The following is a 27,881-nucleotide window of genomic DNA, read 5'->3' on the forward strand; positions in this document are numbered from 1 at the left end:
GTTCATTTCCATGAGGAGGGCTGTGCTTATACATCATGCCACACAAAGGATTGTGGGATTCCTTACAGCTCCTTAGCACCGCTAAGGGACCTCACAAGGTCCCTTAGCGGTGCTAAGGAGCTGTGAGAGGGAGCATACAGGCTCCTTTTCTTACCTCCTTCCTTACTGACTGCACTATTCGGACAGCACTTATGACGACTACTGGACCCTACCCAAAAGACATTTTTGTCTTAACTTTCCAAGTTAAGACAAGTATTTAAAGTCCAACTCATGTAAGAAATCCCTCGAGTTCACCTTGTAGTCAAAGACAATCATAGCCAATTCCCATCGTTAATCAGCTAATGCAAGTCTGAATTTCCCTTTAAGTAGTTAAAATTCATGATTGTGCTTGTGTCTTAATTTACTTCCTCAGTGAAATGTCGTCGAATGTTTAATTTTAGTGAGAAGATGCAGTTAGGGGTGGGCGATATGGACATTCAATTTTATCACGATAAATTATGGTACTATTGTGATAACAATAAAAGTGATGATAAAAGTCTATAACCAGCTTCTTCTAGTCTTTTTAGGTAACTTTGTGGCTGTGACTTCATATCAATTGTAGCCTCATACATAAAAATACTTTTAAAAACACATGTAATAATGTAACATATATTAAAAGAAAATTAAAAATATGTTTCATCAGGACACAAGTTACATAACGAAATGTTATTTTTATCACTAAACACAGTAACGGCATTTAATTATACTTTTTAATTTATTGATGCTTAGAAGAAACCAACAGTGAAAATAGCTAAAATACCATACTGGTAAAATTTTGGGGTTTTCAGACGTTACTAGTAATTGAAATTTATTGTCAAGATAAGCCCAAATTCTTATAAGAATTGTTTAACGATAACGTTAAAACAATACGATAAAGACCCAGCCCTAGATGCAATCTATTCATTCAGTATAAAACCAATTTAAATATTTCAGTCTGAGAAGAAATTAACTTTCATACATTCATCTGATTCTTTAAATAAAATATGAAACTAGCTACTTGACAGGGAATTGATCATTTCAGCAAGAAATATTTTTAAAGACTTGAGACTGATCAAAAAAGGTAATTACATTTAATCCATAACTACCAAGTAGCTTATCGACCGCTAGTTAATGATCCACCTTTTATTACACATTATGCTCATCACTTCTCAACATCTGCTGCAGAGCGCAAACATGTCATCCTTCATTATCAGTGCCTCAGCTGATGTAGTAAACTTAAATATTTACTTTGTCCATGGTAAGGGAGGTATATGTTTTATATATACTATGTTTTTTGTGGCTGGGCTCAAATGTAAGACAGCACAAAAAAGCAAAAGAAAACACCACAAGAGTTGAGTCCCATTCTTAAATATTTATTTCCATGAACTGATTTGACAGGATCTAAATGACCGTCCCTGATAACGTCAAACTAACAAGACCAATGTTTCTGGGAGAGACCGTGCCTGTGGCGCCGCCTCCCAGCCTAATGCAAAGCTCCAACTACAGCTAGAGACCTCCACGAGGTTGCCAAGAAGGAGGAAAGAATAGCACAAAAAAAAGGTCTATATTTAGAGAAAAAAAATAAAGACAAAAGCTTTTGCTTGAAATAAATGAGGTAATACAGAAACGGCACAAAACCCGGTCAGGTTGAAACGTGCGTTTAACTATGAATCAGCTGACTGTAGCTTACAGCTTTCTGTCATGGGTATTTTGATCCTGTGCAGTTACTTCGATGCCGTGAGCCTTTAAGGCACAACTATAAACTCAAATGCTTGACGAAAAGACTGTGCGCTCCTTTACTCCAGTTAAGCTGCAGCATTGACTTGAAGAGGAGTATCTGCCTTATATTTAAAAAAAAAAATCAATACACCTGCATAAGGGCAACTGTAGGTGCACGGTTTTCCACTTCATATTGTGAGGTCTCTCACGTTCCATGGAAAACACATAAACGAGGAGCTTTTCTGCAATGCAGCGCCGAATAAAACCACGCGTGGATACAACTTGGATTTAAAAAAAATAAAATAATAATCTTCACGTACAAGATTAGAATGTTTTCCTCCTGGAAGAAGCGCATAAAAATATCTGAAATGTAACAAAGTTTGGCATTTTGCCCTACAGTGGAGGTACTAGCCACTCGTGAAAAGGAGAAACAACAACAACAACCCACCCTCGGGTTTCAGGATTAGAACAAGCTGGATTTCATCTACATTATCTCTTTCCTACATTCCAAGTGTAATTCCCTCTGTAACTTCAACTCAAGGTGACACAAAAAGCTTTAAAAAAAAAAAATCAGTACGTTTTGACAAAACATAGACAGAAATCAAATATAGATGACCATTTGTTTCCTCGTAAAATATAGCCACAGAGGAAGGGCTTTCCCTTCACGCCGCGCCGCCGCCACCTTCTAGCTAGCGAGGCTTTTATCAAGCTAGTCCAACAGGGGGCGCCAAATACCCCCACCCACCCAACAGTGATACAACTTAACATGCCAGACTTGGGCAGTGACTGAAGAAGCCGAATGGAGCGCTGCTGACATCAAGGAGGGAAGAATCCAGTCCAGCTCTTCCACCCGTCAGGGATCACTGGGGTCTGCCCGCTTTGCCCGGAGCAGTCTCAGAGTCAGTCCACCTCCGTGAAGGCCCCTCAGGAGCGGCTGCGGTCCTCTTGCGTGCCTACAAGCATTTTGCTATACAGCTTTTGCTGCTCTTCTTTAAAGGTATCCTTTACCTTCTCCCGCTTTAAACCTCCGTCCCTGCAAAGGAATCAAAGTGGAGTTGAAGCGATGTGCGGGATAACCGTGTGGATCACATCACACAGACTCTTACGGAGTGAAGGGAACGCCTAAAACAGATCATTAACTCCCTCGTTTATGGCGTTTGCAAAGCCAACCGGTGTGTTACCTGACCACCACATGACCGTGAACATGAAAATGACCAGACATGGTAATATGAGAAGCCAGTTTGTTGTTTGTCTTGATTGTGCGTTTTCACAACTATTTAAAAAAATAATGATACAAGTACATCTCAAAAAAATAAACTGTGGAGAAAAGAGGTTCAACATTTTTGGTCAGTGGTTTGAGAAAGTGAATCTCACATGGATTCATTAGCCACAGTAAATATTTAAGCCTTTATTTCTTTTAATTTTGATGGTTACAATTTACAGATGATGGAGACCACAAGTTCGACGCTTCAGAAGATAATGTAAGACAAATAAAAAAAAAGGGATAATTTATAAAAGAAATGTCAGGTTTCAGAAACCTGACATACTTTTTGTTGGTTAAGGCCTCCTCCGGCATGAATTACAGCATCAATGCGACAACAATGAGGCGACGGGCCTGTGGTTCTGCTGAGGTGTGGTGGAAGCCCAGGTAGCTGCCTGCAGGTCGTCTCGCCTGGTTGGCTTTGGTGTCTCATCTTCCTCTTGACAACGCTCCACAGATCCTCTACCGGGTATTCTGGTACCTTTGGCTGTGTGGGCAGGAGCTAAGTCCTGCTGGAAACTGAAATCAGCGTCTCTATAAAGCTTGTATGCAGAAGAAAGCATGAAGGGCTGTAGAACGTCCTAATGGATGACTGGGTTGACTGCGGATCATCAGTGATTGGAAATTTAACTCTGGACTTTTGTTCCTCTCCACTCCACTCAGAATCTAGGACCTTAACTTCATAATGAAATGGAAACTCTACTTTAATTTGAAAAGAGGATTTTGGACCACTGAGCAACAGTGTGGCTCTTTTCTCCCTAGCTCAGGTAAGAAGCCCTTGTCTAGTATCCATCCGCTCTGTGAGTCGTGACTCTTTGTTTGCAGACTCCAGCCTCAGTCCTTCCTTCATGAAGCTCCCCGAAATTCTTGAACGTCTTTTCCTTAAAAATCCTTGCAACGCTGCAGTTCTCCCAGTTGCAACTTTTTTGATCACATTTTGTTCCTCAACCTTCTATGAATATACTTGGATACATCACTTGGAAGAGAAAAGCTTCTTTGGGATTGACCTTTGTGGCTTCCCCTCCTGGTGAAAGGTGTTGACGACGGTCTTCTGGACATGTGTCCAGTCTGCAGTCTTCCCCATGATTGTGTCGCCTACGGACCCAGACTGAGAGCATTCAGCGGCTCAGGAAAGCTTTGCAGAACGTTTTGAGTTAATTAGCTGATTGGGGTGTGACACCATGAGTTTCCAATAGGGTGACTTATAATAGTGACTTCTGAGTTTAATTAGTTCCATGAGTACTGAGCTGAGTTAGTCAATTGTCAAAAATATAAATACAATCGGCTGAGAGATGGCCCATAACTCGAAAAACTCATTAGTTGGGACAATTGGAAGTTAGGGTACCACTGTATTTGACTTTTTGGGGTTTTATTATCTGTAAGCTATAAATGTTCAAAATTACAAGAAATAAAGGCTTGAAATATTACACTATCATTAACGTATCTATATACCGTAATGTACGAGTTTCACTTTGTAAAAACAGTGACTAAAAACATTGACCTTTTTCGTGATATTGAGATGAACATGCAGGAGGAAATTTAGGAGCTGGCTTTATGTTACAAAGGTTTTTAATCACTTCTATGGGTTATGTTATATTTTCCCCAATAAGCACAATTAATTTAAAACTAGAGACTTGATGCAAATACTATGTATGCAAGTACCAATAAGCACATGTTACAGATATCATTGTAATTGTGGCACTCAGTATGTAATATGACCCGAGGAACAACTATACTTTTTAGTTGGAAATAAAAGAAATCAGATCAAGTTTTAAGTTGATGTTCTATAAATTATGTGTAAATACTGCAATCCAGTTTTTGTAGTCGCGATAATCATCTGTTAAGAGTCACATACTGGACCACGCCTCGATATGACTGTAGAGTTTTATTCAGCGGACACTCTGACTAGTTACATTTTAAAACACTGTATTAACTTGTGTAGATATTAGTATTAACTAATGCTTTTAAACTGGATTACTGGAGGGGTGTGTGAAACGAGTGTCTTACCACAGGAGGTCAACCAGTCCGCCCTTCCTGGCTATGGCTGCTTTTACACGATTGGCAAACTGTACGGCGTCCTCTCCCTCCTGTGGGAAACAAAGCACACATATAAAATGACTGTGGTGTTACACTAGTGGGCATGGACCTCTGTTCAAATACAACTATGATAACAAGGTGACACAGGAAGACTTGGAACGGTGCCTGGAGTCTGCTGTGCCTCTTGCCCCAGAGATCCTGTTACCTAAGGTTAAAGTTTTTTTTTCTGCACAGTATAAATGTATGTAAACTGTAGCGTCTCTGTATTCTGCGCCAGTGGGGCCTGGCCCCACCAGATGTCGCTGTGGAGCTCCATGTTGGCAATAATCAGTGGGACATGATCCTTCTTTATAGAGCAATGTTGTAGAAAAGAAAGAGAGAAACATTTGTGTCTATATATCCAAGTCTGCCAGAATACTGACAAGCTCAGTAGGCTAAATCCTCTGGAGGCGTCTTTACATTGGGGCCGGTCCACCAACGTTTGTTTAAATAATGAACATCTGAAATTACAGGGTGTATGCCCAGCACTCTACCAGTAAACAGCCGTGGGGCACAAATCCTCTGGCCCCAAGCTCGGATCGTCCAATCAAAATACTTTAATTGCACGCTTTAGGTTTACATTCTGCCAGATAGTGTGTGACCATCTAGGCAAGGTCAATTTATTTGTATGGTATGTTTCAGTACAAGAACAATGCGAAGGGCTTTACGTGATTAAATCATTGGAAAATAAAAACAGAATAAAAGCAAGTAAAAAAAACTGTTGGAATAAAATGTAGGAAAATGTAAACAAAATAAAACATAATAGGACAGTGGAAATGAAAAGCAAATAATCTAGTGTCGGTTGTCCTTGCTGGCTCATTGAAAGATTGATGTGAATCTTTTATGTTCGATAAATGAACAATATGACTGAGCCTTTATTTGTAATTTTATTTATTAAAGTTAAATTACATTTATTTAAGATAAAATGGATTTTCTAGGGTGTTGGTTTATGCTAATTTACATGTTTAATTTAATATTGATCAAAGTCAGGTTGCATGCATCACAAAAAAACAAATTAGTTGCTGCTAATAGGTGTTGAGATTTTGTGTCCCACTTTACTCATGCCAGAGACGCCACTGTATGTAAATACTATAATAACTAATAAAGAAAACTAATTAAAAGAAGACACTACAGTTTAGACCTGCTTGTGTATATTCTTTACTGTTAAGAAAATAATAATATGAACGTCTAATATAAGAATATTGGATTCATCCACTAAAGGAAAAAAAAGAAAAGAAAAAATAATCTACAATTTACATCCCAGGGGGATCAAGTAATTTCTGGCTAATGAAATAAAAATAATACATTTGTTCCAAAGCAATAGGGGGACCTCTGAGTCTAACCTCTCTGGACATGGGAGGAAGGTACCACACGCTGCAGACGATGGCCCAGCTGCTCATCATACGTAGAAGGTAGTTGACCATTCCAAACTTGCTGCTATTCCAGAAGGCATCTCCGAACCGCGGATCGTACTGCGAGCAACACATCCGCATTACTCGACGATTGGTTTCCAAATATAGAAAGAAAAGCATATTGATGCATCAAAGATTGAAAAAGAAAACATCAGCAGAAATACCTTAATGGCCACAGGGTAGACGGTGGCGCCGATATCAAAACTGCCCTTCTTGAACATCATGACTGATGTGTTGTTTATGCAGGTGCCTGAGAATTTGAGACAAAACACACCTTTTAAAAAAAGGAAACCTACAGTACCTTTAGATAGGCGACACGATTCATTCAGTGAGAAAGCTCACCCTCTGGGAAAATGAGAATAGGCAGCTTAGTTTTGTCTTGGACGTGGTCACTCAACCTGCAATACAAGAAGAATGAATTGCTAAAGACGGTTTTCATGTTTAGGATGCATAGAAATAAGTCGTCTTTAGGAAGCAGCAAGTCAGATTGAATCTGCAGCGAATACAAAAAAAAAAAACAGCATGAACACACAGAGTGAAATGCTACCGTTTGGCCACTAGGTGTCGGTCTTTCACTTCCGAGCGCTCGAACCAGACATGAGGGCAGGCCTTGACCATGGACCGCTGGATAACACCCATCAATCCCCCGTGGATTTGGCCAACCTGACAACACAAACAAATAGTAGCATCTATTCCTGGCAGGACTGGTACTTCTGCTGGCCGCTGCACTCAGAATACAGATTACTATCAAACTCCTTCCCCCCCAGACTTGCTGAAAGGGGCCGGGATAATTACCATAGCGTAGCAGCCGTCGCTGGCCAGGATGATGACATCGATCGGGGAAGTGTGGTTAGCGACACAGATGCCTCCATTTTTGGGTTTATTCTCACTGGAAAAAGCACAGAACACACTTTGAAGGCTGCGTTAGGAGAGCATGTCTTCAATAACCAACAACAACAAAATGTGAGGTTCCACGGAGAACGTGAGAGTGCTCCAGAAGAGGAAGTGGGCTTTGGGCCTGGCCTTCCTTTAGACAAAGCAGCCCATGATGTGCCCCGCAGGACTCGGAACATGCCGGGTCCACATTCCACAGATAGAGTTTCGATCTTAAATAGAGACAGGGCAACACCACCCATGTCAGCGGATTATTTTTAGCGCCCCACTATGGAGGAACAGGCTTTGGCTGAAGGCAGCCGTTCTGAAAAAGTCACACCAAACGGGACGGATTCAGCGTAATTCATCCCCAAAGCTCAGTTACGGCCGTTCCGTTTCTAATGGGGCGTTCGTGTGAGATTGCTACTGTGGTGCAACTTGTAAAAGCTTCAGTGGAGCCTGCGACGCCCTAAGCCACAAGTCTGAGCGGATCGGCGTGTGCCCACAGCATCAAGCTTCAGCTTCCTCCTCCACATCCTGTTACACGTATCGCCGTGTAAGAGAAACCTCTGCCTGTTGTTCGGCGCTCCTCTTAGATGATCACACCTGCAGTTTAAATACAACCCCGGCTTTGAACCCGCTAACACCTGGACGTTATCTACAGGCAGCAGCTCTCTGTCTGAATCAACTTTTTATCTGTTTTAGAAAAACACTGACGCTTTTTTTTCTTCTTCTTCTTCTTCTTTGCCTTGTTTGGGCCTCAAAATGGCTCTGCCCAAGAATATGAGCTGGATCAATTTAGGCCGAGCTCCAGGCACCTCTGCGATACTGTTATTCTCGAGGGGATCACATTTCTCTGAGCACAGCTCATCAGCATTTCCGTAACAGCAGAAGTCTGCTGTGGCTCAAATTTGGGTCAAAAAGGTTACTTTTTTTGTTTTTTTTGTTTGGAGGGATAAAAACCAACCGATGACACTTCCGCACTCTGCCAGCTAGTTAAATGAACCACTATGGCTTTTTTCCTCAAACCTAAATGTTAAACATACATTTCACATACAACATGACCTAGAAATTAGAAAATGTTAAATTTCATTCATTAAGAGGAAAGCAGATTTCTGAACCAACCTGATCCGACGTGAAACAGTAATTGTTCCCTGAACCTGAGGACTGATTCTGCCACCCTCCACCCGCATCAAGCTTTTCTGTTAACTGGGAACGAGTCTCTCACGTCATTGTGGAGACATTTTGGCCCACTCTCCTTTGCAGAGTTTATTTTACTTAATTTTGAGCATGGAGATCCTGATTGAAGTACCACAGACTCTTTAGGTCCTAAATCCAGACTTTAAACCACTCCAGCTAGAGGCGGACTTGCTGGTGTGTTTTGGATCGCTGTGGTTGCTGCATAACCTAAACGTTCTTTAGGCTAAAGTCAGGATTTTCTACTAGGGAGCAGAGTTTGGGGTTCTAATAATTACAGCAAGTCATCCAAGCCTTGAAGCAGCTCAGCCGCCCCACCGCCATGTTCATCTGGTGGTGAGATGCTCTTTTTCTAACGTTCTGTTAGTTCTACACCAGATGCAACACGATCCACACTTTGCTGAAAAATCAACTGTTCTCATCGGTCCACATTACACTTTAGCAGAAGTCTTGCTGATCATCATGATTTAATGTTTTTTAGCATTTCTAAGATGGGCTTTTCTGTTCTTTTTGTACAGCAGTGGTTTCAGCCGTGGAACTCCCTCATGGATGCCATTTTTATTGTTAAACATCACCCTTAATAGAGACGAGCGAGACCGGTAGCGCTGTAAAAGATTTTCTGGGTTCTTTTGCGACACCTTTAAAGAGTTGTTGAAACACTGGGAACATTTGTCACTGGTCCAGGTCTTCGTCATCTGTGGGTCGTGGCTCTCACCGTGTGTCAACAGCTTTAGAAATAGCTTAGTAACCCTTTCCAGGATGACAGACCCCAACGACATTGTCATGTCATTTAGCCTACTTCGTGCTATCAGACAGGTTCAAGTGGATGGTTTTCTAGTTTATTTCACAAGTCATGCAGTAGTCAGATCTGGGTATGGCAAGAAAAATGAAACTGTTTTTCAAAAGATGGAAACGGAATCGTTTATCAAAGGACCAGGGACCCTTTCGATAAATTAAATCATCATTTGAAAACTGCTTTTTGCATCTACTCGGGTTATAATTACTTAATATTAAAATATGTTTCATAATCAGAACCATCTAAGTCTCACAATGGAGCTAAAAGTAGGGATTGCACGATTTATCCGCATTAAGATCTGTATCGACCGATGTCTGCCAGTTTTATCCGTATCGGTCGGATAAGTTAGCGACACATCACGGTCTGGACTGTGGGTCATCATGTCAGTGCATCCCTGGCTAAAAACAGAAGATCTATGCAAGGGAGCAAACACTTTTTCACTCACTGGTTGTAGAGGAGAGGAACACTCAAGCACCGCAGAAGAAGTACTAAATCTATTAAATCTGGACAGAGTACAAGTAGAACAGTTGAGGAGTGCCAATTAGGCTGCTCTGATAGCCTTTGGTGGGCTGTTCCAGAGCCGCGCTGCCACAAATTAGAGCCCACTGGATAGAAACCGCACAGGGCACAAGGTTAGCAGAACAGGACACGGTTCCTGCAAAGAGTTTAGCGCTGCTGCTTGAGCATTGCTGACAGAGCAGTCTCTCTTTTCTTTTTCCATGGGACCTACTCCTTTTCGGACCTCATTGAACAGCATAAGGAAATATTTTTGAGCGATTGAAAGTGGTGTGATGCTATGCTCTGGCAGTACCAACGGCTTTAAAACAAGAGAGAAACGTCTAAATAAGAGAAAGAAATAGGCGCTACTTTTCGAACATATATGCAACTTCTTATCAAGCAAATGCACATTCGCCAACCACTGATAATATCTCCAACACGGCAACATTTTCAAACAAAACAACCTAAGAGACGCAACACTGACTGACCAAGATGTTGAGAAACTGCATGAAAGCAGAAGCTACAAACCAGCATCAATTTTAAGGGCGCATTACATTTCTACGCGTAATGTGAAATTCTGCAAGATTTAAAAATCTGTTCGGGGACAAAATATGAAGAAACAAAACAAAACTCGGTAATAACCTGGATGCACACATGTGCCACCCTTAGACTTTTATCTTGCTGAAACACCTTCTGCTTCCTATTCAGCATTCAGTCCTCTTAGGTTTACTCCTGCCACCTATTCTAATAAATTGGGATAAAAATAAGCAAAAGTCCAGCTCTCCTATTTAATTTTCGCTTTTGTTCCCCCCAAAAATCAGGCTATGGTTTGCAGAAAGATCACAAAAGATCAGAGAACTCTCATCTACAAAGGTATCAGTCAGCAGAAGGCTGTGGACAAGAAATGTCTTCATCAGGTAGATTTGGAGAGCCTTTTCAAAGTAGAGAGGGCAGATATTAGCAGGTCAAGATGTGGGGTACTCCCTTCAAACAAAACTGAATCATGTCACTAAATCCATTGGTGCTTTAACAATGCATTGCTCAGGGATGCACACACTTTGCAACTGGGTAATTCACCCACCCATACAGATTAGAGCTGGGCGATAAATCGATTTAATCGATTAATTCGAATTTACAATTCTTTAAGATTTCATTTTTGGAAAATCTGGATTTTATTTTGCCAATACACTCATTGGGTTTCCATGAAGAGAACAGCATGTGATGCTGAATATATGTTTAGGCAAAATTATTGTCAAAATATACTTTTTTTTACCATAATACGAGGTACTTCATTTACTTTACTTTTTTTTTAACTTAGTTTGAAGTTCACAAGTGCATTGAAGCCTGTTCTTAGCTCAATGTGTAATACCACTAGCAGCAAATGTTTTGTTATATTTTCATTGTTTATAATGGCACGGCTGCCATCTTGTTTTACAAGCATGTTTCACAGCTTGTTTTTAGTTGCACTTTGAATTCAGGTCAACTCCCTGGCAAAATGCTTGACATAAAAAGCAAGGTTTTAAAATAATTTCTTTAATTTCTTTTTATGAAACAAAAAGGAGGAAAAAAAAAATCGATTAATCGGATTTGGTATGATAAAATCTGAGATTTATTTTTTAATCCATATCGCCCAGCCCTACTACAGATGTATTGGGTTTTTCCAGAGTTGTCCAGGATGTATGTCACATTATATGTACAGAAAGGTTTGGAAATATTTCTCACGGTCTCATTTACTGCATCACAAAAGGCTGACATTTTAACAGGGCTGTCCGCTTTATGTGGAGAAAAACCCAAACGGCCTTTTACCTGTCATGATAGGTTATGATAGCAGTCAGAGCTCTGACACATATTCTGTAGCACATCAGATGCACTTTCTCACTGAGGAAGCTCTTCATCCTGTGGGAGAGAGGAAAACACGATGAGAACACCTGGAGCTCAGAGCTAAACGACTTATGAAAGAAAAAAAAAAAACTAAGTGGTGCCTCTCACCTTCCATTTGGCAGGAGCCCAATCAGAGAGGTGAGGAAGACGAGCAGGCCCACACCGGTGAAGGCGAGGGTTACCCTGGTGGAGAGACGGCCACATTCATATCGGTCTGTCAGGAAAACACGGCACTAAACAGCTGCTGTTAGACGCCCACTGTTCAATAACGCATATTGCAGAGCAGGCGTTTGTTTTCAATTAAAAGTATTAAGTCCTCATTTAATCTCCTCCACCGTAACTGACCTGCGAGCTACGGGGAAGGCAGGGAGGCTCACATTGGCAAACAGGTGGACTTAATCTGGATGAACCAGTCATGCAGGGTTGGAGAAGGCTCTGATTAAAGTAACGGAGGATTAACAACGTTTTTAAAGCGAGGTCTCTTCCCAGGACAAGGCCTGGAAGAGAGGATGTATTACAGCGACGCAGAAGGCTAGAAGGAGGTCCATCTGGGCAGCAGTGGCCTGATTCGCCTCCCCACTGACAGCTGGAGACGAGCCAGCCGGCCAGCGCGGCCGAGTCCTGAGTCACTGCGAGTCTTTAACGTGACTCCGCTCTCTGACTTACACCATATAGAGCCAGGCTGGTGTCCCCAATAAGTGCTGGCCTGCAGCCAGCGTGAACACATAAGGTTCTCTGCTCTCGCTGCCAAACCCTTCAACCAACGCAAAAAACAAGCGGCTCCAGATTTCAGCGCATATTTGAGCCGACGTAAGCAGCGGCCAGGCGGAGTTGGCAGCAGGGACTGAAACCACAGATTTTAGAGGTAACAGGGTTGCTTACATGTTTAAGTGTCGCCGCAACGAATAGTCGTCCAAAACTCAGAATCGGACGATTTTCCCGTTGATAACGTCTCAGACACCGGAAAACATGATTTATGTTCAATCCTGTGCGATAAATGCATCTAAACTGAGTGCTGGCCTTTTTTGCCCTGTAAATAAATCCGCTGACAGCGTGGCCTTTCATGCACCTTTTGAGCAAAACTCTGATAACGGTTTGGAGATCTTCTAGGTTTCAGAAATGGGAACGATCATAAAATCCTTCCTTTTCCATTGAGATTTAAGACGACCACAGCCATCAGCGCCGGCGGCGCTGTGTCTCCGTGTGGCGGTGCGGCGCGGACGCATCAGACGAGCTGCTTGTACCTGAGAGGCAGCAGGATGCCGTAGCGGATCAGGAGGCCCAGCCCCCAGAGGACGGTCAGCCTCAGGCTGATGTAGTGAAAGTTGTAGTTGCTGCGAGTCAGCAGGTTCCAGGACTCCAGCTCTTCGGCGGAGAAGCGCTTGGTCACCTCGTCGTCCATGATGCTCTCCACCCCACGGCGGGCGAAGTAGAAGATGTCGGACATCTCGAACTCCGAGGCGGAGTCCAGGTCTTTGTTGCTGCCGCTCCGCCGGATCTCCTTGATCTCCTCCTCCAAGGAGGTGGTGGGCTCCCTCGCGATTATAGCTGCGGCAAGACAGGGAGAGCAGAGGTCACTACATCTACCTCAGGAACCAACGCAGCGACTAAACACACACTTAATAAAAAAAGGAAATAAAAAAGGAGGCATTGATTCTCACATCTTACCGTTTGAGTACGGTTTGTACAGGTGGTGATTTTTCTCTTTGGCTCCCCTCTCTAGCCTGAGCGTGGCCCACTAGAAAAGTAGAGCACAGGCTCCATGAGTGATCCACAGACCGACAGGATTACATAAGGCGAGAACATTTAGACTGCAGAGACACTGAAGAGAGACAGAGAAGTAAGAACAGTACAAACAGCATAAAAGGCAGCAACCTAACGGGATCAAAAACCTCTTATTAACACGCAGACATGGCTGACACATCTATGCAGTTAGACAAAATAAACAATAATAATAAAGCATGATATTGAAAAAGCAGGATATTTCCTTTGGAAAAAAATAATGTCATTATTTTAAAACCCACAAATGTGACCTTCTTGACACCGGATGACATCCAGGGCATTGATGTTAGTGGACGCTTATAGGTACCTGGGTGTTCACCTGAATAAACTGGACTGGAGTCAGAACTGATGCTCTTTACAGGAGGGGGCAGAGCAGACTACCTGCTGAGGAGGCTGAGGTCTTCTGGAGTGGAAGGGGCGCTCCTGAAGACCTCAACTCTGTGGTGGCATCAGCCATTTGTTGGAATAGCAGCTTATCTGTAGCTGAGAGGAAGCAGCTGGATAAACTCATTAGGAGACCCAGCTCTGTCCTGGGATGCCCCCTGGACCCAGTGCAGGTGGTGGGAGACGAACGGACTGTAAGAAAAATCACATCATCGATGGACAATGTCTCCCACCCCATGCATGGAGCTGTTGCAGAGCAGGTGAGCTCTTTCAGGGACAGACTGCTGCATCCCAGATACTCTAAGGAGCGTTTCCACAGGTCGTTCCTCCCAGCTGCTGTTAAGACTTTATAATCTCTGCTGCTCACCAGAAACTCAGTAAGTCTTAGCAAACATGCTAACGGTTGTTGAGCATGATCTGACCGTGAATTATTTCCACCGTCTCTCAGATGCTGGTGTCCGTTTGCACACGTTTCAGCTCCTCTGGGTGTTTCCCGTTCAATCATGCATACTGCATCTCACTTCACTGTGCAAACCAGCTGCTTTAATTTCCTCCGTTTAACGGAATATTGCGTTTCTTATCTGATCATCAGTCTCTCAGACGCGACGGTACGCTTGCACGCGCCTAAGCTACCCCGAGATGTTGCTGTGCAATCACGCATATTGCACCATTTTCTCACGTCGTTGTGTAAAATCGGCTGCCGCCGTGCTTCCCCCAGTTTAACTTGAATATTTCTTTTTTTCTTTTTTTTTCACCTGAATATGCCATATTGTTACATTATCAATAACTGTGCAATCTGGTTGTATTTTTCCCCGTTTTATTCTGGCCTTTCTGACAGATTCATCCTGTGCTGCTTCAGATTAGATGAGCTGTTTTCTCATTACTGAATTATTGTGCGACCTCGTCTGCCTCTTTGCTGTTGTCGCACCAGAATTTCCCCACTGTGGGACAATAAAGGCGTTTCTTATCTTATCTTATGAAGAAGATTGCTACTGCTAAAGTTTAAACTGTATTTCCACAGCAACTTGATGTATGTGCAGTAACAAGACGTCCGACTAGATACTGGGAAGGAAAATACTGTCAGTCAGAGGAACATTTCTGATTGTGAGGCTGTAGACCAGGGGGTTGAAACTCCAATCTCGGAGGTCTGCTGATCTGCAGTCTTTAAAATGTGTCCCTGCTTCAACACTCCTGAATCTGAGGCCCTCTGACTCAGGAGAGCTGGACTAGAGACGTATCTAAAAGTTGCGGGACGTCAGCTCTTGGGGCGTTTAGGGCCACTGATCTGGATGCTTTACGTCTCTGAGGCAGCATCCGGCCTCTCATGTGTCTGGCCTGTCATGGAGAATCGTTAACTGATCGTGAAAAAAATAAAAATACACTGCTTTTATTTTTGATATCTAGATTTCTTTTATTAAAAAAAAAAAAAACAATTATAAATAAAGAGCGACAATGTGTGGTTTTAAACGCTACACGGTGTTCTAAGTAAGAACCGCATGACGTCGTCGCCATATAGGCGTGCAGATTAATTAAACTGCGAATTGATCAACATTTGTTGCTCATGTCTATAACTAGGAGCCGATAAAACCTTATTTAGTTGTTTTTTTCCAGGGATAGTTTTGAAATGATGGAGTTTAGACAATGAACCGGCCCACGGCAGCTTTAACAGCTAAATGAAACTAAACAGCCTGACATGAACTGTAATATTATGATGACAATAAGTTTGAGAAAACACAGTAAAATGCTAGGTCCATATTTTAACACCTACCCTAATCTAAACATAACGAACTAGTCATATATCTGTGCATCTTTATATTTAATATAAATATTAATATTAATATAAATATATATACCCAAATCTCTGGGTTTTACGTGCTTCTCTACAACTCCTAACATTTACCCTGTGACTCCTCTGAATCAGCTGTTCAAGTCCCCGTCGTACGTTAAGACAACGACAGAAGAGGAATGCACGGAGGGAAGAGAACAGCCTGTTCCAAAAGTCTGAAGGCAAGCAGGAAAAGATCAGGAAGTGGGGACTGGGATACGCTCGCTGAGTTTTATTTAGCCAACAATCTCAGCCGACACCAGCGCGGCCCATGAGAAGTTCAAAGATAGCGGAAAACCTGACACTGCCTGGGCGAGCACACTCCAGTACCCCAGCGTTTGAGTTTGAGTTTCTCCAAAACGTTATACTCCAATGTTTATTTAAAACAAAAACTAAAAATCACATTATGAAATGATTTTGGATGAAAAGTAATTTAGCTTTTAAAGGTTCCAGAACTACCTCACCGGGTCTGCCACAAGGTGTTGGCCAATAAAGATTACCTGTTGCTTTCCTAAGAGCCACCTTTAAAGATGTGTTGTGACAAGCCTTTAAAAATGCAGCTGTGGCGCATAGGAGGGTTCCTAGACCGAGCAGAAACAGGACATTCTTTCTAATAAAAGTGAGTCCAGCTTTACAGGAGACTGCATGCGGGAAAAAAAAAAGAAAGCTGAGGTCTTTAGGCCCTGCTAAACGTTACAGGTTGGCACCAACGTCGTGGATCCTAAATCATCCCAGCCACTCAAAAAAAAAAGCCTCCATCTCTGGACTAAATGAGGACAGACCTGTCGCTGACACCTGGACAGGTGAAGCTAGGTGTTGGCCAGTCTGAAGGACGTCACAGGACCCTTGCTGGACCCCCTGCAGTTTGCCTACGGGGGTAAAACAGGTCAGTGGATGACACGGTCAACTTGGGACTGCACTACTTCCACCATCACTCCCACGCTTCAGGGACATATGCAAGGATTATTGGTGGACTTCAGCTCGGAGCTTAACGCCATCATCCCTGACATCCTCAGCACCAAACTCACCCAGATCACCGTGCCAGACTCCGCCTGTCAATGAATCACAAACTGCCTGACCAGCAGGAGTCAGCAGGTTAGGCTGGAGAGCTTCACATCCAGCACCCAGACTGTTAGCTCTGTTCTCCCAAAAGTGGGAGCCCAGCACTGTCCCCATCATCAAGAAGGCCCAGCAGAGGATGTGCTTCCTGCACCAGCTCAGGGAGCTCAGCCTGCATGAGGAGCTGCTGCTGATCCACTTCTACACAGCCATCATCCAGTCTGTCCTCTGCTCATCCATCACTGTCTGGATTGCATCTGCCACCAAAAAGGACAGGACCAGACTGCAGAAAAAGATCATCAGAGCCAACCTGCCCTCCAGTCAGGACCTGTACATCTCCAAAGTCAGGAAAGGGGCGAGAAACATCACCATAGACACATCGCTGTTATGCATTATGAAATGCATAACAGTGGCTGGTGTTTTAAGAGAAAACGGAGCACAAGACGACGCACTTCGTGCATTTAACTGAAAAATTATGTTTTCGAACAGTGCAAAGAATCGCTAACCTGACTCTGCCAGATAGATTTGCTCCGCATATCCATCTGGAAACCTTCTGTTGAAGTAATTTTGGGAAGGGGCGAAAATACTGGTTAGCTGATTGGCCTATGTTGGTGATAGACGGGCCAAATAAACCAATCAGATCAACGAAGCATATGACGTACTAACAGCGACGACAAAAACACAACCACAAGCTCTTGCCGAAACCAGTCGGGAGAAGAGCAAAAACATCTTTTCCTCTGAGAAAAGCCTCCAGAGCAGTGTTTTTCTCTTCTTTCAGTGAAGAAATACTCTGTAATTCCGATAAAACTTGCTCGATAGCCACGCTAACGCTAGTTTCATCGGCTGAAGCCGCCATGTTGTTTAGACTGAACTGACGCGCTTCCCGTTGCGTCACACCTCAACCCGCCTCAAAGCCAACGCTGATTGGACGTTCGTTTGGTGAACGGCTCCAAATTTTCTTCAACGGAAAGTAGCCAGACTGATCTGCGAGTGAAACCTTGAAAGCTCGCGAGATCAGGATGGTCTCACGAGGCTAAAGAGTCGCACAAATCAGCGTCTGAACTCAGAAGCTGGGAAACATCCCAGTGGGTCACGCATCTCCGGCAGAGGTGATGTCACAGTGGAGCAGGTCGTGGATGACATCTTACCCAAATGAAACTATCAGCTGGGAGCAACAAGCAAGCAGGGGAGGCCCATCGCAGTAAAAGATGAGGTCTCCCTCAGTAACGACTTCTACACCAAAGAGTGTTGCCAGCTTAGCCTGTTAACACCAAGGGTCCTAGCTGCTAAAATAATTCAAAATTCGGTAGCTTCACAGGCTCTAATTTCATAAAAATCTTCTTCTGACATATTTAGAGCATTCTGGATATTTCAGTTTAAACTATCCCCCTTTAAATGTGTAAAAAGTAGCCTAATCTGTAGGTTCCAAAAAGCGTTTTGAACGACTGAGCATACACTTGGGTGTGATAATCAAAGATAATAAATGTCATTTATATATAAGCCAATGCAAAAATCTCACATTTACTAAGCATTATTAGACTTTGACCCCTTAAAATATTTTAGGAGGAGGTCACTTAGACAAGCGTACAGAACGAAATTTCGTTTGCATACAGGTTGGAAAATCACAGTAAATGTCAGGATAAAGATGCAGCAGCGATTTATGTAAACTGCAGAGCTGTGTAACGCCAGCTGCTCTCTCGCACACAGTGTGACGTCACCTCCGCTCCCAATAGAAGACACAAAATGGACACTGTAATTTACTGAAATTTACTGCATTTAACCGTGATTTTCCAAGCTGTATGCAAACGAAATTTCGTTCTGTACGCACTCTGTGCATGCAGGATGACAAATAAAGTTGTCTAAGTCTAAGTCAATAGAAATAATTTCTTAGAAACGCTGCTCATGGCTACTGTTGAGCTGCACCGGTGTAACAATGGAGCGCAGAACAGTGAATCAGAGCCTTTTTCTCTCCCAATATTAAGGTGGACAGAGAAAACAGACAAAGGGAATATTCTGGCACATTTGAGCTGTAATCCATCTTGTAAAGGCTGTCCACTCCATTAACCTGCAGATTTCCTTTTTATTTATAAAGAGCAAGAGTATTTAGCTCTTCAGAATAAACAATCACTGTTAGAGGAGACTTTCAGAAACATCGGTGCTGGAATTAGCCGACTGATGCAGTTTTAATTTTACATTAATCTGTGTTCAAAACTATATATATATATATATATATATATATATATATATATATATATATATATATATACCCTGCGCAAAAAGAGTAAATTAGTTTTGTGTGTCCAGCGCTCAGTTCATCGCCGTCGTTTCTGACTGCTGCGTCACCTTCAACGACGTGGAAACACTCCAAAGCGGATCAAAAGGTCAGCGAGCTCTTACCTCGAAGATCTTCAGCAGCGTCTTCATATACAGTCGCCTGATGCCGAACGACACGCCGAAGATGGCCGGGACGATGATGAACACCAGGAGCAGGGTGAACCACACGGTGAAGGAGATGCCCAGCAGGATGCACAGCAGATTATCAAAGGGGTTGAAGAAGAGCTCCATCCTGGAGTCTTTCCTTTTATAGTTCAAGCGACTGATTTTTGCACTTCCTGCAAGTACAGGTCTCCACGGTCCGGACCCAAGTGACCCACCCCGGGTGGGGGGGGTTTATCACAAACAAGCCATCCCTGAGATCACCAGAGAATAGGGCTTCTCCAGACGCTTCCTGAAAAATCAATAGAAAAACCACCAAGCATCTTGACGCTGCGCCCTCCTTAGGGCATCATCCTTGGATTTCTATCGGTGTGATGAACACTGGGCCAAGCTCAGGGTCTAGTGAAGAGAAGCTGGTGGTGGTGGGGGGGAGTCCAACCCTTGTTGCAGATGTCTTCTGGCGTGTACAGAGGGCAGATCCCCCGCGGATGACAGAGAAGTAAACAATGTAACAAAAACACAGGTGGCTCCCTCGCACGGCGCAGATCCGGGGACTCAGCAGCTGGCCGTCACGGGAACCTGCGGAGACGCACAAAAAAACAAAAAAACCCGATCAGGAGGACCATCATCTGCGCAGGAAGGCGTCCCGTCCTCCTCCGGCTGGAAAGCTGACGGCTCGTTTAACCACAAGCCACCCAGACAACGCGTCCTGGGGTCCACGCCATCAAAACACCGGCGCTCAGCCTGCCCTCCCTGCTGGCAGCCGCTCCTTCCTTTAAAAATTTGCTTTTCGGCTAATGTTTAAATACAGATAATGGATTTAAACGAGTGCTGGGGGTGCAGAGATAAGAAGGCTAGCCGTGGGAGGGGGAGGCCCTCCATCATCCCGATAAAGCGCGACGGCACCGACTCCATCCCCGGTCACGCACAGCCCGCTCTATTTACACGCGTCCCCCGGCCTTCCACGTCTATACTCGGTCCTAGAAATAACACACACACGGGCCAGAGCTGATGCGTTTAAATAACCTCGGAAAAACACATTTAAACTATTCTGCCCCCCGCCGCTGCTGCTGAAGTTAGCGCTCCGGCTAGAAGCTAGCAGCTAGCCCGCTCTCATCCCTCCGTGGTGCGGGCGGAGAGCGCCGAACATGCTGAGCCAACCTTTCACGGGATTTGACGCCACCACCACCGCCCGGCGTCCCGCCGTCTTAATAACCCCGCGCCGGGGAGCAGGCGGGCGGGCTGGGCTGGAAAGGAGAAGAAGCCCGCTTCTCACCAACCTTCAGTCGTCGTACACCCGGCGCCGACGCAGCGCGGCTTCCCCCGTCCGTCATCCCTCCGCCTTTGTCTCGCTGACCGCGGCCAGACTCCACCCGCCGGACGACTGCAGGACGACCAGCGGAGGCAGAGGCCTGCTTGTAGAGGAAACGAGCGGATCCACACAGGAGGACCCGCTGCGCCGCCTGGTGGCCGGACGGAGCACTGCCACCAGGCGAACTTTCCTTCTACCGCGTTTCTGGAGGGCCACCAAACAAATAAATGAAAATGATTATTTGAAAAGTATTCTAGATATAATAAAATTGGATATAAAAGGTGTATAAAAGCACAATATATTTTAATATTATTGAAAAGTTAATTTATGTCACTGGATTAATAAATAAAACTTGAAACTTATTTGTTATGCCATAGCGACATATTTTCAAGCTTCTATTTCTGTTAATTTAATGAATATCTGTTGCCCTTAATGAACCCAGGTTGCTTTATTGGGTCGTTTATTACTTCCTGCTCGTCTGCTTTGATGGGTGTGATCGTGTTGACAATCTTCCATAGACTCCGTGCGGTTCAGGTCAGGCCAGTTTGCTGGCCAATCAAGCAGTGATCCAGGTGTCATTAAACCAGCTTTTGGCACCTTTTGGCAGTGTGGGCAGGCGCCAAGTTCAGCTGGAAAGGTAAATCAACATCCCCATAAAGCTCGTCAGCAGAGGGAAGCACGAGGGGGTATAAAATAAATTGACACCTGCTTTGAATTTATAAAAAAATAAAATGTGGACCAAAGACATGGCTTCCCAAATCATCACTGGAGCACCGACTTGCTTTACAACCCTGTATCTGGGCACTTTTAAGCAAATATCAACTTTTGTATCAACATTCCTATATATTAAACAAAAATAAAAAACGAGAAAAAACAAACATGCTTAAAATTATTTCTATAATTTGAGTAAAGAAGAATAATTTGATTTCCTGGAGCAAGAATACTCAGGGGTTTTTTTATTCACACATTTACATCCATGTACATCTTTGTCAAGTAATTTTACAGAAACAGCAACAAAACTTAGCAAGCCTTGGTGGTTTACTAAGGTTGGTGACCATATCATGGAATATGATGGTCACCAACCATCATATTTAATCTGGGAAAAAAAACATAAAACTAAAATATTCATAGTGTATATCAATAGCAACTCTGAAAAAAACAAAGGCAATCAGTCGGCAGAATACTTTATTTAGACACTGTTTTTTTAATTTAAATACAGGTGCATCTAATGTGCCAGAGGTAGCGCGGAGCTCCTCTGCCAGAGCGAGCATCATGTCCTGTTCTCCAGCAGAGCCTCGAAGTCTGGGGAGCAGACCATTTTGTGTCTGACATTCCCTAATACTGTCAGGTTTCCTGTCTTTTCTGCCGCTTGAACAGAGACCAGTTCCTGAGAAGCAGGGTAGAAGAAAGAGTTTAGAACCGAGTGGATAGCAAAGAACACAGCTCCCAACGGTGACAGACCAGCCATCATACCTGAAGGAAAGAGCACGATGTTCCCAGGGACACATCCAGGGTCACCTGTCCCAGAATGAGCTGCACACGGCCAGACTTCCGTACCAGCATCTTCCCAACGACGCCCTCCCTCAGGTCCTTCAGGTTGCAGCTGCTCTCTTCGGCTTCCTCCTCCTGCGGCAGATACGTTAAATGGTTACGCTCATGACCCGCATATACCCTCGTGGGTTAAAAGGCCGCCCGCCCGCCCCTTCCACCTGTGACTCCGTCTTCAGGAGCACCGACTGCCCGTCCTCCGACTGCACCTCGGTTTTTATCAGCTTTTGCTCCCTGGTGGGGGGCTGGCCGGGCAGAGAGTCGGGCAGCTGGACGAACAGCAGCTCCTCCCCTTTGCTCAGGCTCCACCTGTGCAGCAGCTCGGGGAGAACTTCGGGCTCAGGGAGCGGAGGAGGTCTGAAAGTGGCTTCAGCCTTTTTGATCTCCACTTCCTCTGGCTCTTGTTTCACTGCGGACGGGTTAAGACACAATCTTTCATCAGATGTAACGCTTAAACGGGAGTTTTTTTTGTTGTTTTTTTTCTTGTGTTATGAGTTAGCAAAGTTACTGGACATACAGGACTGTCTCAGAAAATTAGAATATTGTGATAAAGTTCTTTATTTTCTGTAATGCAATTAAAAAACATGAAATGTCATACATTCTGGATTCATTACAAATCAACTGAAATATCGCAAGCCTTTTATTGTTTTAATATCGCTGATTATGGCTTACAGCTTAAGAAACCCAAATATCCTATCTCAAAATATTAGAATATCGTGAAAAAGTATACTAGTAGGTTATTCAACTAATCACTTGAATCGTCTAATTAACTCGAAACACTGCAGGGTTTCCTGAGCCTTGAAAAACACTCAGCTTGGTTCAGTAAACTAAATCACAAGTATGGTAGTGGTTAAGAGACGACATAAGATTCTCACAGTAACTGGTGTACTGACCATGGCATTACTGTCCTTGATTGGCCTGCCAATTCCCCTGACCTGAACCCCATAGAGAATTTGTGGGGTATTGTGAAGAAGAAGCTGAAAGACACCAGAGCCAACAATGCAAATGAGCTAAAGGCCGCTATTGAAGCATCCTGGGCATCCATAACACCTCAGCAATGCCACAGGCTGATTGCCTCCATGCCACGCCGCATTGATGCAGTAATCTGTGCAAAAGGATTCCCAACCAAGTACTGAGTGCATTAATGGACATTTTCAAATGTTTGATTTTGTTTTGCTGTTATAATTTTTATTTTTACACTTGGTCTGAGGAAATATTCTAATATTTTGAGATAGGATTTTTGAGTTTTCTTCAGCTGTACGCCATAATCAGCGATATTAAAACAATAAAAGGCTTGCGATATTTCAGTTGATTTGTAATGAATCCAGAATTTATGACATTTCATGTTTTTTAATTGCATTACAGAAAATAAAGAACTTTATCACAATATTCTAATTTTCTGAGACAGTCCTGTAGATGTTGGAACATGAAAACCTTTTTTGTTTTGTTTTCTGTGCCGTACAATTTTACTTTATCTTCACAGCCAAGTGCTACCCGTGTCGATCTGTCACACAGAGACGCATTCAGCTGTCGAGCTCAAAACGTGAAACACATTCAGGGGGGAGTGAACACTTTTTCGCCACCTTGAACCGAAGACTCCATGGCCTCGTCTGGGTCTGTCTTTTCTATTTTAACGGCGGCACTGTTGAACTCCTCCGTGAATCCCCACCCCGACACAGCCAGGGGGAGCTGGACGGGGCAGCTCCTCTGGTCGCTCCTCAGGAAAGGGTCGTCTATGAACTGCGTGAGGGAAATCCATCAGGTAGCTGACATTCACGGAGCACGGCACGCAGAAACGGGACGTTTAACAACCGCGGCACTCACATTGTCTCGCTCCAGTTTGCGCAGAATCTCCTTGGTTTCCTCCTCCGTCTCCCGCTTCTCCTTCTTAATGTTGATGATGGGCGAGGGTCCCATGCTCGGAGCGTCTCTTTCGCTCTCGTAGCCTCCTGCGCGGGACGACGGGGTTTATTTACGCCGGTGTGAAGCAACTCGAGCGTGAACTCATCGGTAGCTGCTTCTCCGGCGCGACACCCACCTTTTCTCTTCACCATACTCTCTGCAGGGCCCTGCTCAAAGATGGAGTGAGACTGGATGACCTCGGGATGGCCCCGGCCCCGGCCCCGTTGTCGCGGGCCCCGACCTCGATCTGCATCCCTCCGCTCGCGCCTCGGCACGCCTTCGCCCTTCGGTCTGCAGTAATAACACACAGACGGTTATCAGGAAGTCACAGAAACAACTACAGAGGCGCTCATTTATTTATTTTTTCCTTCTGTTTTGACGCTCTCGTGAACTCACTCTTCTTTAAGTTTTCGGCCAATGATGTTGGGGGTAAAGGTTTTCTAAAAAAACAAAAAAACAAAAACAAAGACATGTTAGAATTTAGGCACTTATAAATATGCTTTTAAATCACCATCGTTAGCCTTTTTTGCCAGCACCTCTAAGTTACAGGTAAACTAAACTGAAAATTCCCAGCTTTAATTTCAGAGAAATCACAACCAAACTGGGGGAAAGGTTAGAAATTATAGTTAATAAATACTTATTTTTGTAGGAGTGTTCCCATAGCTGTAAAAATAGTGGTAATAATAATAATAAAAATAATGATATGATGAAGATGTAATTCATTTTTCTTAAACTTCTTAAAGTAAAATGCCTTTAGCAATTAAGATGATGTGATATGCTGTCTAGTGAGCTTCACCAATAGTGAGAATGTCAATTTCTTCCATCTACTATCCCTTCATGTCCTTGGAGACCCTGCGAGCTGAAAGCCCGCTATATAGCTGCTAATAGTGAGCCAGCAATAAAGTACTGCATCTTTTTTTTTTTTTGTTCAGCTATACTGTAAGGTGAGCCTTATTTTGCTCATGTTATATTAAATATAAAGATGCACAGAGAAATTATTGAATTATCATAATGGGTGAAAATTTCCCCTTGAACGTATCTGACTGGGGACTGGCTGGTTGGAAAGTCATAAATCTGACCTCCTTTTGATCTTTGAATACATCAAAGCTAAGTGATACTAGGCTGGATGAAAGCTGCAGTCTTTGGTGTGTCAGTTATTAAGTGACGACGAGTCAAAGTTGGCCATTTTCTGTGTTGGTGAGGTGTTTAAAAAATGAGGTCAGAGGAAGCGCAGATGGAAGGAGCTATTTAAAAGGTAACTTTACTTTCTGAGACAGGTCAGGCTGTGAGAGGGAAGATGCTCAGCAGCTAACATTAAAGGAACTATACCTGATCCTGGACAGATTCGAACCGTGAGTGAGGAGAACAGTTCAGTTTGAACCGTAAGCTCCGCCCCCAACTGTTTTCTTCCAATGAGAAACCACTCGACTGGTATGAGACTAAACACACGCCTGGAGCTTGTGCAAATCCTCCAGAGGAAACAAGGCTTCATGGAGGGACTTTTCTACATTTTCGTGCACAGTGCTGAAGGAGCTGCTGCTTAGCAATGGCTCCGCACCTCATTGTGCCATTGGCAGAGAAAAGTCGCCCCGGGTTGTCCCCAGTTCGCTGCTTATTCCTGCTAAAAAACAGCCCGGATTCGCTCAATCAATTAGTCGATTGTTATAATCAAACGCCGTCTTTTAACTCATTATGCATTGCGTAAAAAGCATTTTTCTTAACCAGACAAAAATAAATTCAGGTATAGTTTCTTTAAGGCTGAATGAAGTTCAGCAAAGGTGGTCTGTTATATAATTTTGAGCTTTCAACCTATGTCTGTTATGGAATATGCTGGATATTGATAAGTCGGCAGCCTTAACTCAGAGTTAAAGTCCAGGAAAACACGTGAAGACTGATGTTCTAGTAGGAGTTGGAGCACTAACAGCTAGTTTGAAGCTAAACCCTGTGATCATTTTGTCCTTAAAGTTATATATAGCAAACCTTTCAAACATGCGTCAGAGTGGTGTTTCTGCTAATATATATATATATATATATATATATATATATATATATATATATATATATATATATATATATATATATATATATATATATATATATATATATACACACACACACACACTGAATGCTGTTCTTCTTAAAGGAAAATCTGTATTTGCAGCTTAAAGCTCTGCAAACACTGGATATCGGAAATCAACCACAACACAGTGTCTCCTGTTAAAAGCTTTTCTCCCCTTCGGTCCATTAAAACACGCCCTCCAAAACAGTAAGCACGGTAAAGCACCTTCTTTACTCCTCCTAGGGTCAGGTCTCTGGATCGCATCGAGGGGAGGCGGCCAGCAGAGATGCCTGCTGGCAGTCGACGACCCAGTGGTCCTGTGCTGCCGCTGCCTCCAGGGCCTGGAGCCCGCTGGCCGCTCTGGTCCCCTGAGTCTGCCATCCTGAACCATGGAGAAATGAAACAGAGTTAAATAAAATAAAAAACTATATGTGTGTAACTAAAGACAACCACAGACATGAGTAGCCTTCGTTCTTTACAGCGTGGATTTGTAATTGTGGTTTCTACTACCTGAAGCTGAAGACGAGCTGTAATATAAAAGGAGCAGCTTCCTTAAGGGAACAGCTAGATGAAGGACTTGTTGAGCAAAGAGAGAGAGCGCCACCACCCCAGTCCACTTTATTGTCTTCTTTCCAATGTGACCAGTCAGAACAAGTCGTCTTCACCTTTACCTCCACATTACTGGATTTAAATGTGCTTTGGATTAACAAAACGTTTTCTGAATGCCGTACGTCTTCCAAACTGCCTTTATTGGCATCTAGATTCCCTTTAACGTTTGTTTTTAATTCATTTTTATTATATAATTGTTTTTAATGTCTTGATTTTTTATTATTTTTTTCTCTGTAAAGCTTTTTAGCTGCCTGCAAAATACTTAGTAGAAATGTACATTACACTGCATTACACTTTATACCGCTGATTAGACAATATTTAAATGTTTACGTCATATAAATTCCACAATGCGTGATGATGTCAGTTCTAAGTAATTAATGAAGTCTTATCAAGGGTCCACAGACCAGGGCAGTAATAGGTGGTATATTTAAACTCAGATGTTGGAGGGTAGACACTTTTATGAGTTTAGATAAAACAGCAAACCGCAATTGTCTATAAAGAAGAGCGGAAATATAATTTAAGATAAGACTTAATAGTAATCACGAATTTCGAACCTGAAAAGCTAATTGACTAAACTGCACTGTTTAATTGTCTATTTTGGCCTGCTTTTTTTTTTTTCCTTTAACCAGCAACGTTGCTTCTTGTACGTGATGACTTGTTTACACACGTCATAAAAAAATGTTTCATGCAACAAACGCGATAAAAAAAATCCCGGACACGTGGCCACATGTCAGGCACATGAACCCAGCACTAAAGTTGAATGGACGGCTCGAATCTGACCCGATAGATGTTCCGGTTTAGTTCGGCTACCTGCTTTGGTTGGTCCTCGGAAAATCCTTCGTGGGTGATAATTCACGGCCTGAAATTCATCCCGGACTGTTGGATAGACGCTAGAGCTGTTTGTTACGGAGCTCTGACATCATGCACGGCGCCATGACACCGCCGCGTTGTTGTTCCGGTGTCAGGAGTCACGGAGCTCAGGGCTGCGCACGGGAACGCGCATGGTCGGCTGCTGGTTGCGCAAACACTAGCGCAGATAGGATCCTAATGAAGAACCGGACTGTTTGCCCACAGTCCACTTGAAATAAACTCGTTCAGAGCCGCAAATGTTGCCTGGCCTTTTGAAAGAAGACATGTTATAATTTGTGATAAAGATGTACTGTAGGAAATATGTTGTCATTGTTAAAGAAACGCCCCTTTTATGTCTATTTTGAGGTTTTAAAAAATAGGAGAG

At 43.4% G+C, this 27,881-nt stretch overlaps 2 protein-coding genes across 3 annotated transcripts; both read right to left on the reverse strand.

The window, feature by feature from the left end:
- Nucleotides 1-1,375: 1,375 nt before the first annotated feature.
- Nucleotides 1,376-20,645, reverse strand: LOC105926859 (glycerol-3-phosphate acyltransferase 4). 2 transcript variants are annotated; one of them, XM_012863343.3, is made up of 13 exons: nucleotides 20,498-20,645; nucleotides 19,179-19,796; nucleotides 13,400-13,469; nucleotides 12,976-13,279; nucleotides 11,840-11,914; nucleotides 11,657-11,746; nucleotides 7,282-7,375; nucleotides 7,034-7,149; nucleotides 6,829-6,884; nucleotides 6,651-6,736; nucleotides 6,418-6,546; nucleotides 5,006-5,085; nucleotides 1,376-2,770 (listed from the first exon to the last, which is right to left on the reverse strand). In XM_012863343.3, exons 2-13 carry the CDS (start codon nucleotides 19,344-19,346, stop codon nucleotides 2,662-2,664), a joined length of 1,377 nt encoding a protein of 458 aa, XP_012718797.1. In that variant the 5' UTR covers nucleotides 19,347-19,796; nucleotides 20,498-20,645; the 3' UTR covers nucleotides 1,376-2,661. The 2 variants fall into 2 exon arrangements, with proteins under 2 accessions (XP_012718797.1, XP_021172575.1); XM_021316900.2 differs by lacking the exon at nucleotides 20,498-20,645 and adding an exon at nucleotides 20,379-20,497.
- Nucleotides 20,646-21,468: 823 nt separating this feature from the next.
- polr3d (polymerase (RNA) III (DNA directed) polypeptide D) lies at nucleotides 21,469-27,622 on the reverse strand. The gene is made up of 9 exons (XM_012863362.3): nucleotides 27,458-27,622; nucleotides 26,264-26,420; nucleotides 24,376-24,419; nucleotides 24,116-24,270; nucleotides 23,902-24,026; nucleotides 23,661-23,817; nucleotides 22,239-22,486; nucleotides 22,003-22,155; nucleotides 21,469-21,916 (listed from the first exon to the last, which is right to left on the reverse strand). Exons 2-9 carry the CDS (start codon nucleotides 26,417-26,419, stop codon nucleotides 21,800-21,802), a joined length of 1,155 nt encoding a protein of 384 aa, XP_012718816.2. The 5' UTR covers nucleotide 26,420; nucleotides 27,458-27,622; the 3' UTR covers nucleotides 21,469-21,799.
- Between the last annotated feature and the right edge of the window lie 259 nt (nucleotides 27,623-27,881).

Source organism: Fundulus heteroclitus, chromosome 12, assembly GCF_011125445.2.
Source record: "Fundulus heteroclitus isolate FHET01 chromosome 12, MU-UCD_Fhet_4.1, whole genome shotgun sequence".
Classification (NCBI taxonomy): domain Eukaryota; kingdom Metazoa; phylum Chordata; class Actinopteri; order Cyprinodontiformes; family Fundulidae; genus Fundulus; species Fundulus heteroclitus.

Bases quoted from the DNA above. Each gene is read 5' to 3' on its own strand.
- LOC105926859 (XM_012863343.3), bottom strand. From the start codon at position 19,346: ATGGAGCTCTTCTTCAACCCCTTTGATAATCTGCTGTGCATCCTGCTG. The intron at 11,747-11,839 runs GTGAGAGGCACC...TCTCTCCCACAG, and splicing joins GGGCTCCTGCCAAATGGAAG to GATGAAGAGCTTCCTCAGTG. The intron at 2,771-5,005 runs GTAAGACACTCG...ATTCCTTTGCAG, and splicing joins GGACTGGTTGACCTCCTGTG to GGACGGAGGTTTAAAGCGGG.
- polr3d (XM_012863362.3), bottom strand. From the start codon at position 26,419: ATGGCAGACTCAGGGGACCAGAGCGGCCAGCGGGCTCCAGGCCCTGGA. The intron at 23,818-23,901 runs GTGAGTGCCGCG...TCCCTCACGCAG, and splicing joins GCAAACTGGAGCGAGACAAT to TTCATAGACGACCCTTTCCT. The intron at 22,156-22,238 runs GTGGAAGGGGCG...TATCTGCCGCAG, and splicing joins TCCTGAAGACGGAGTCACAG to GAGGAGGAAGCCGAAGAGAG.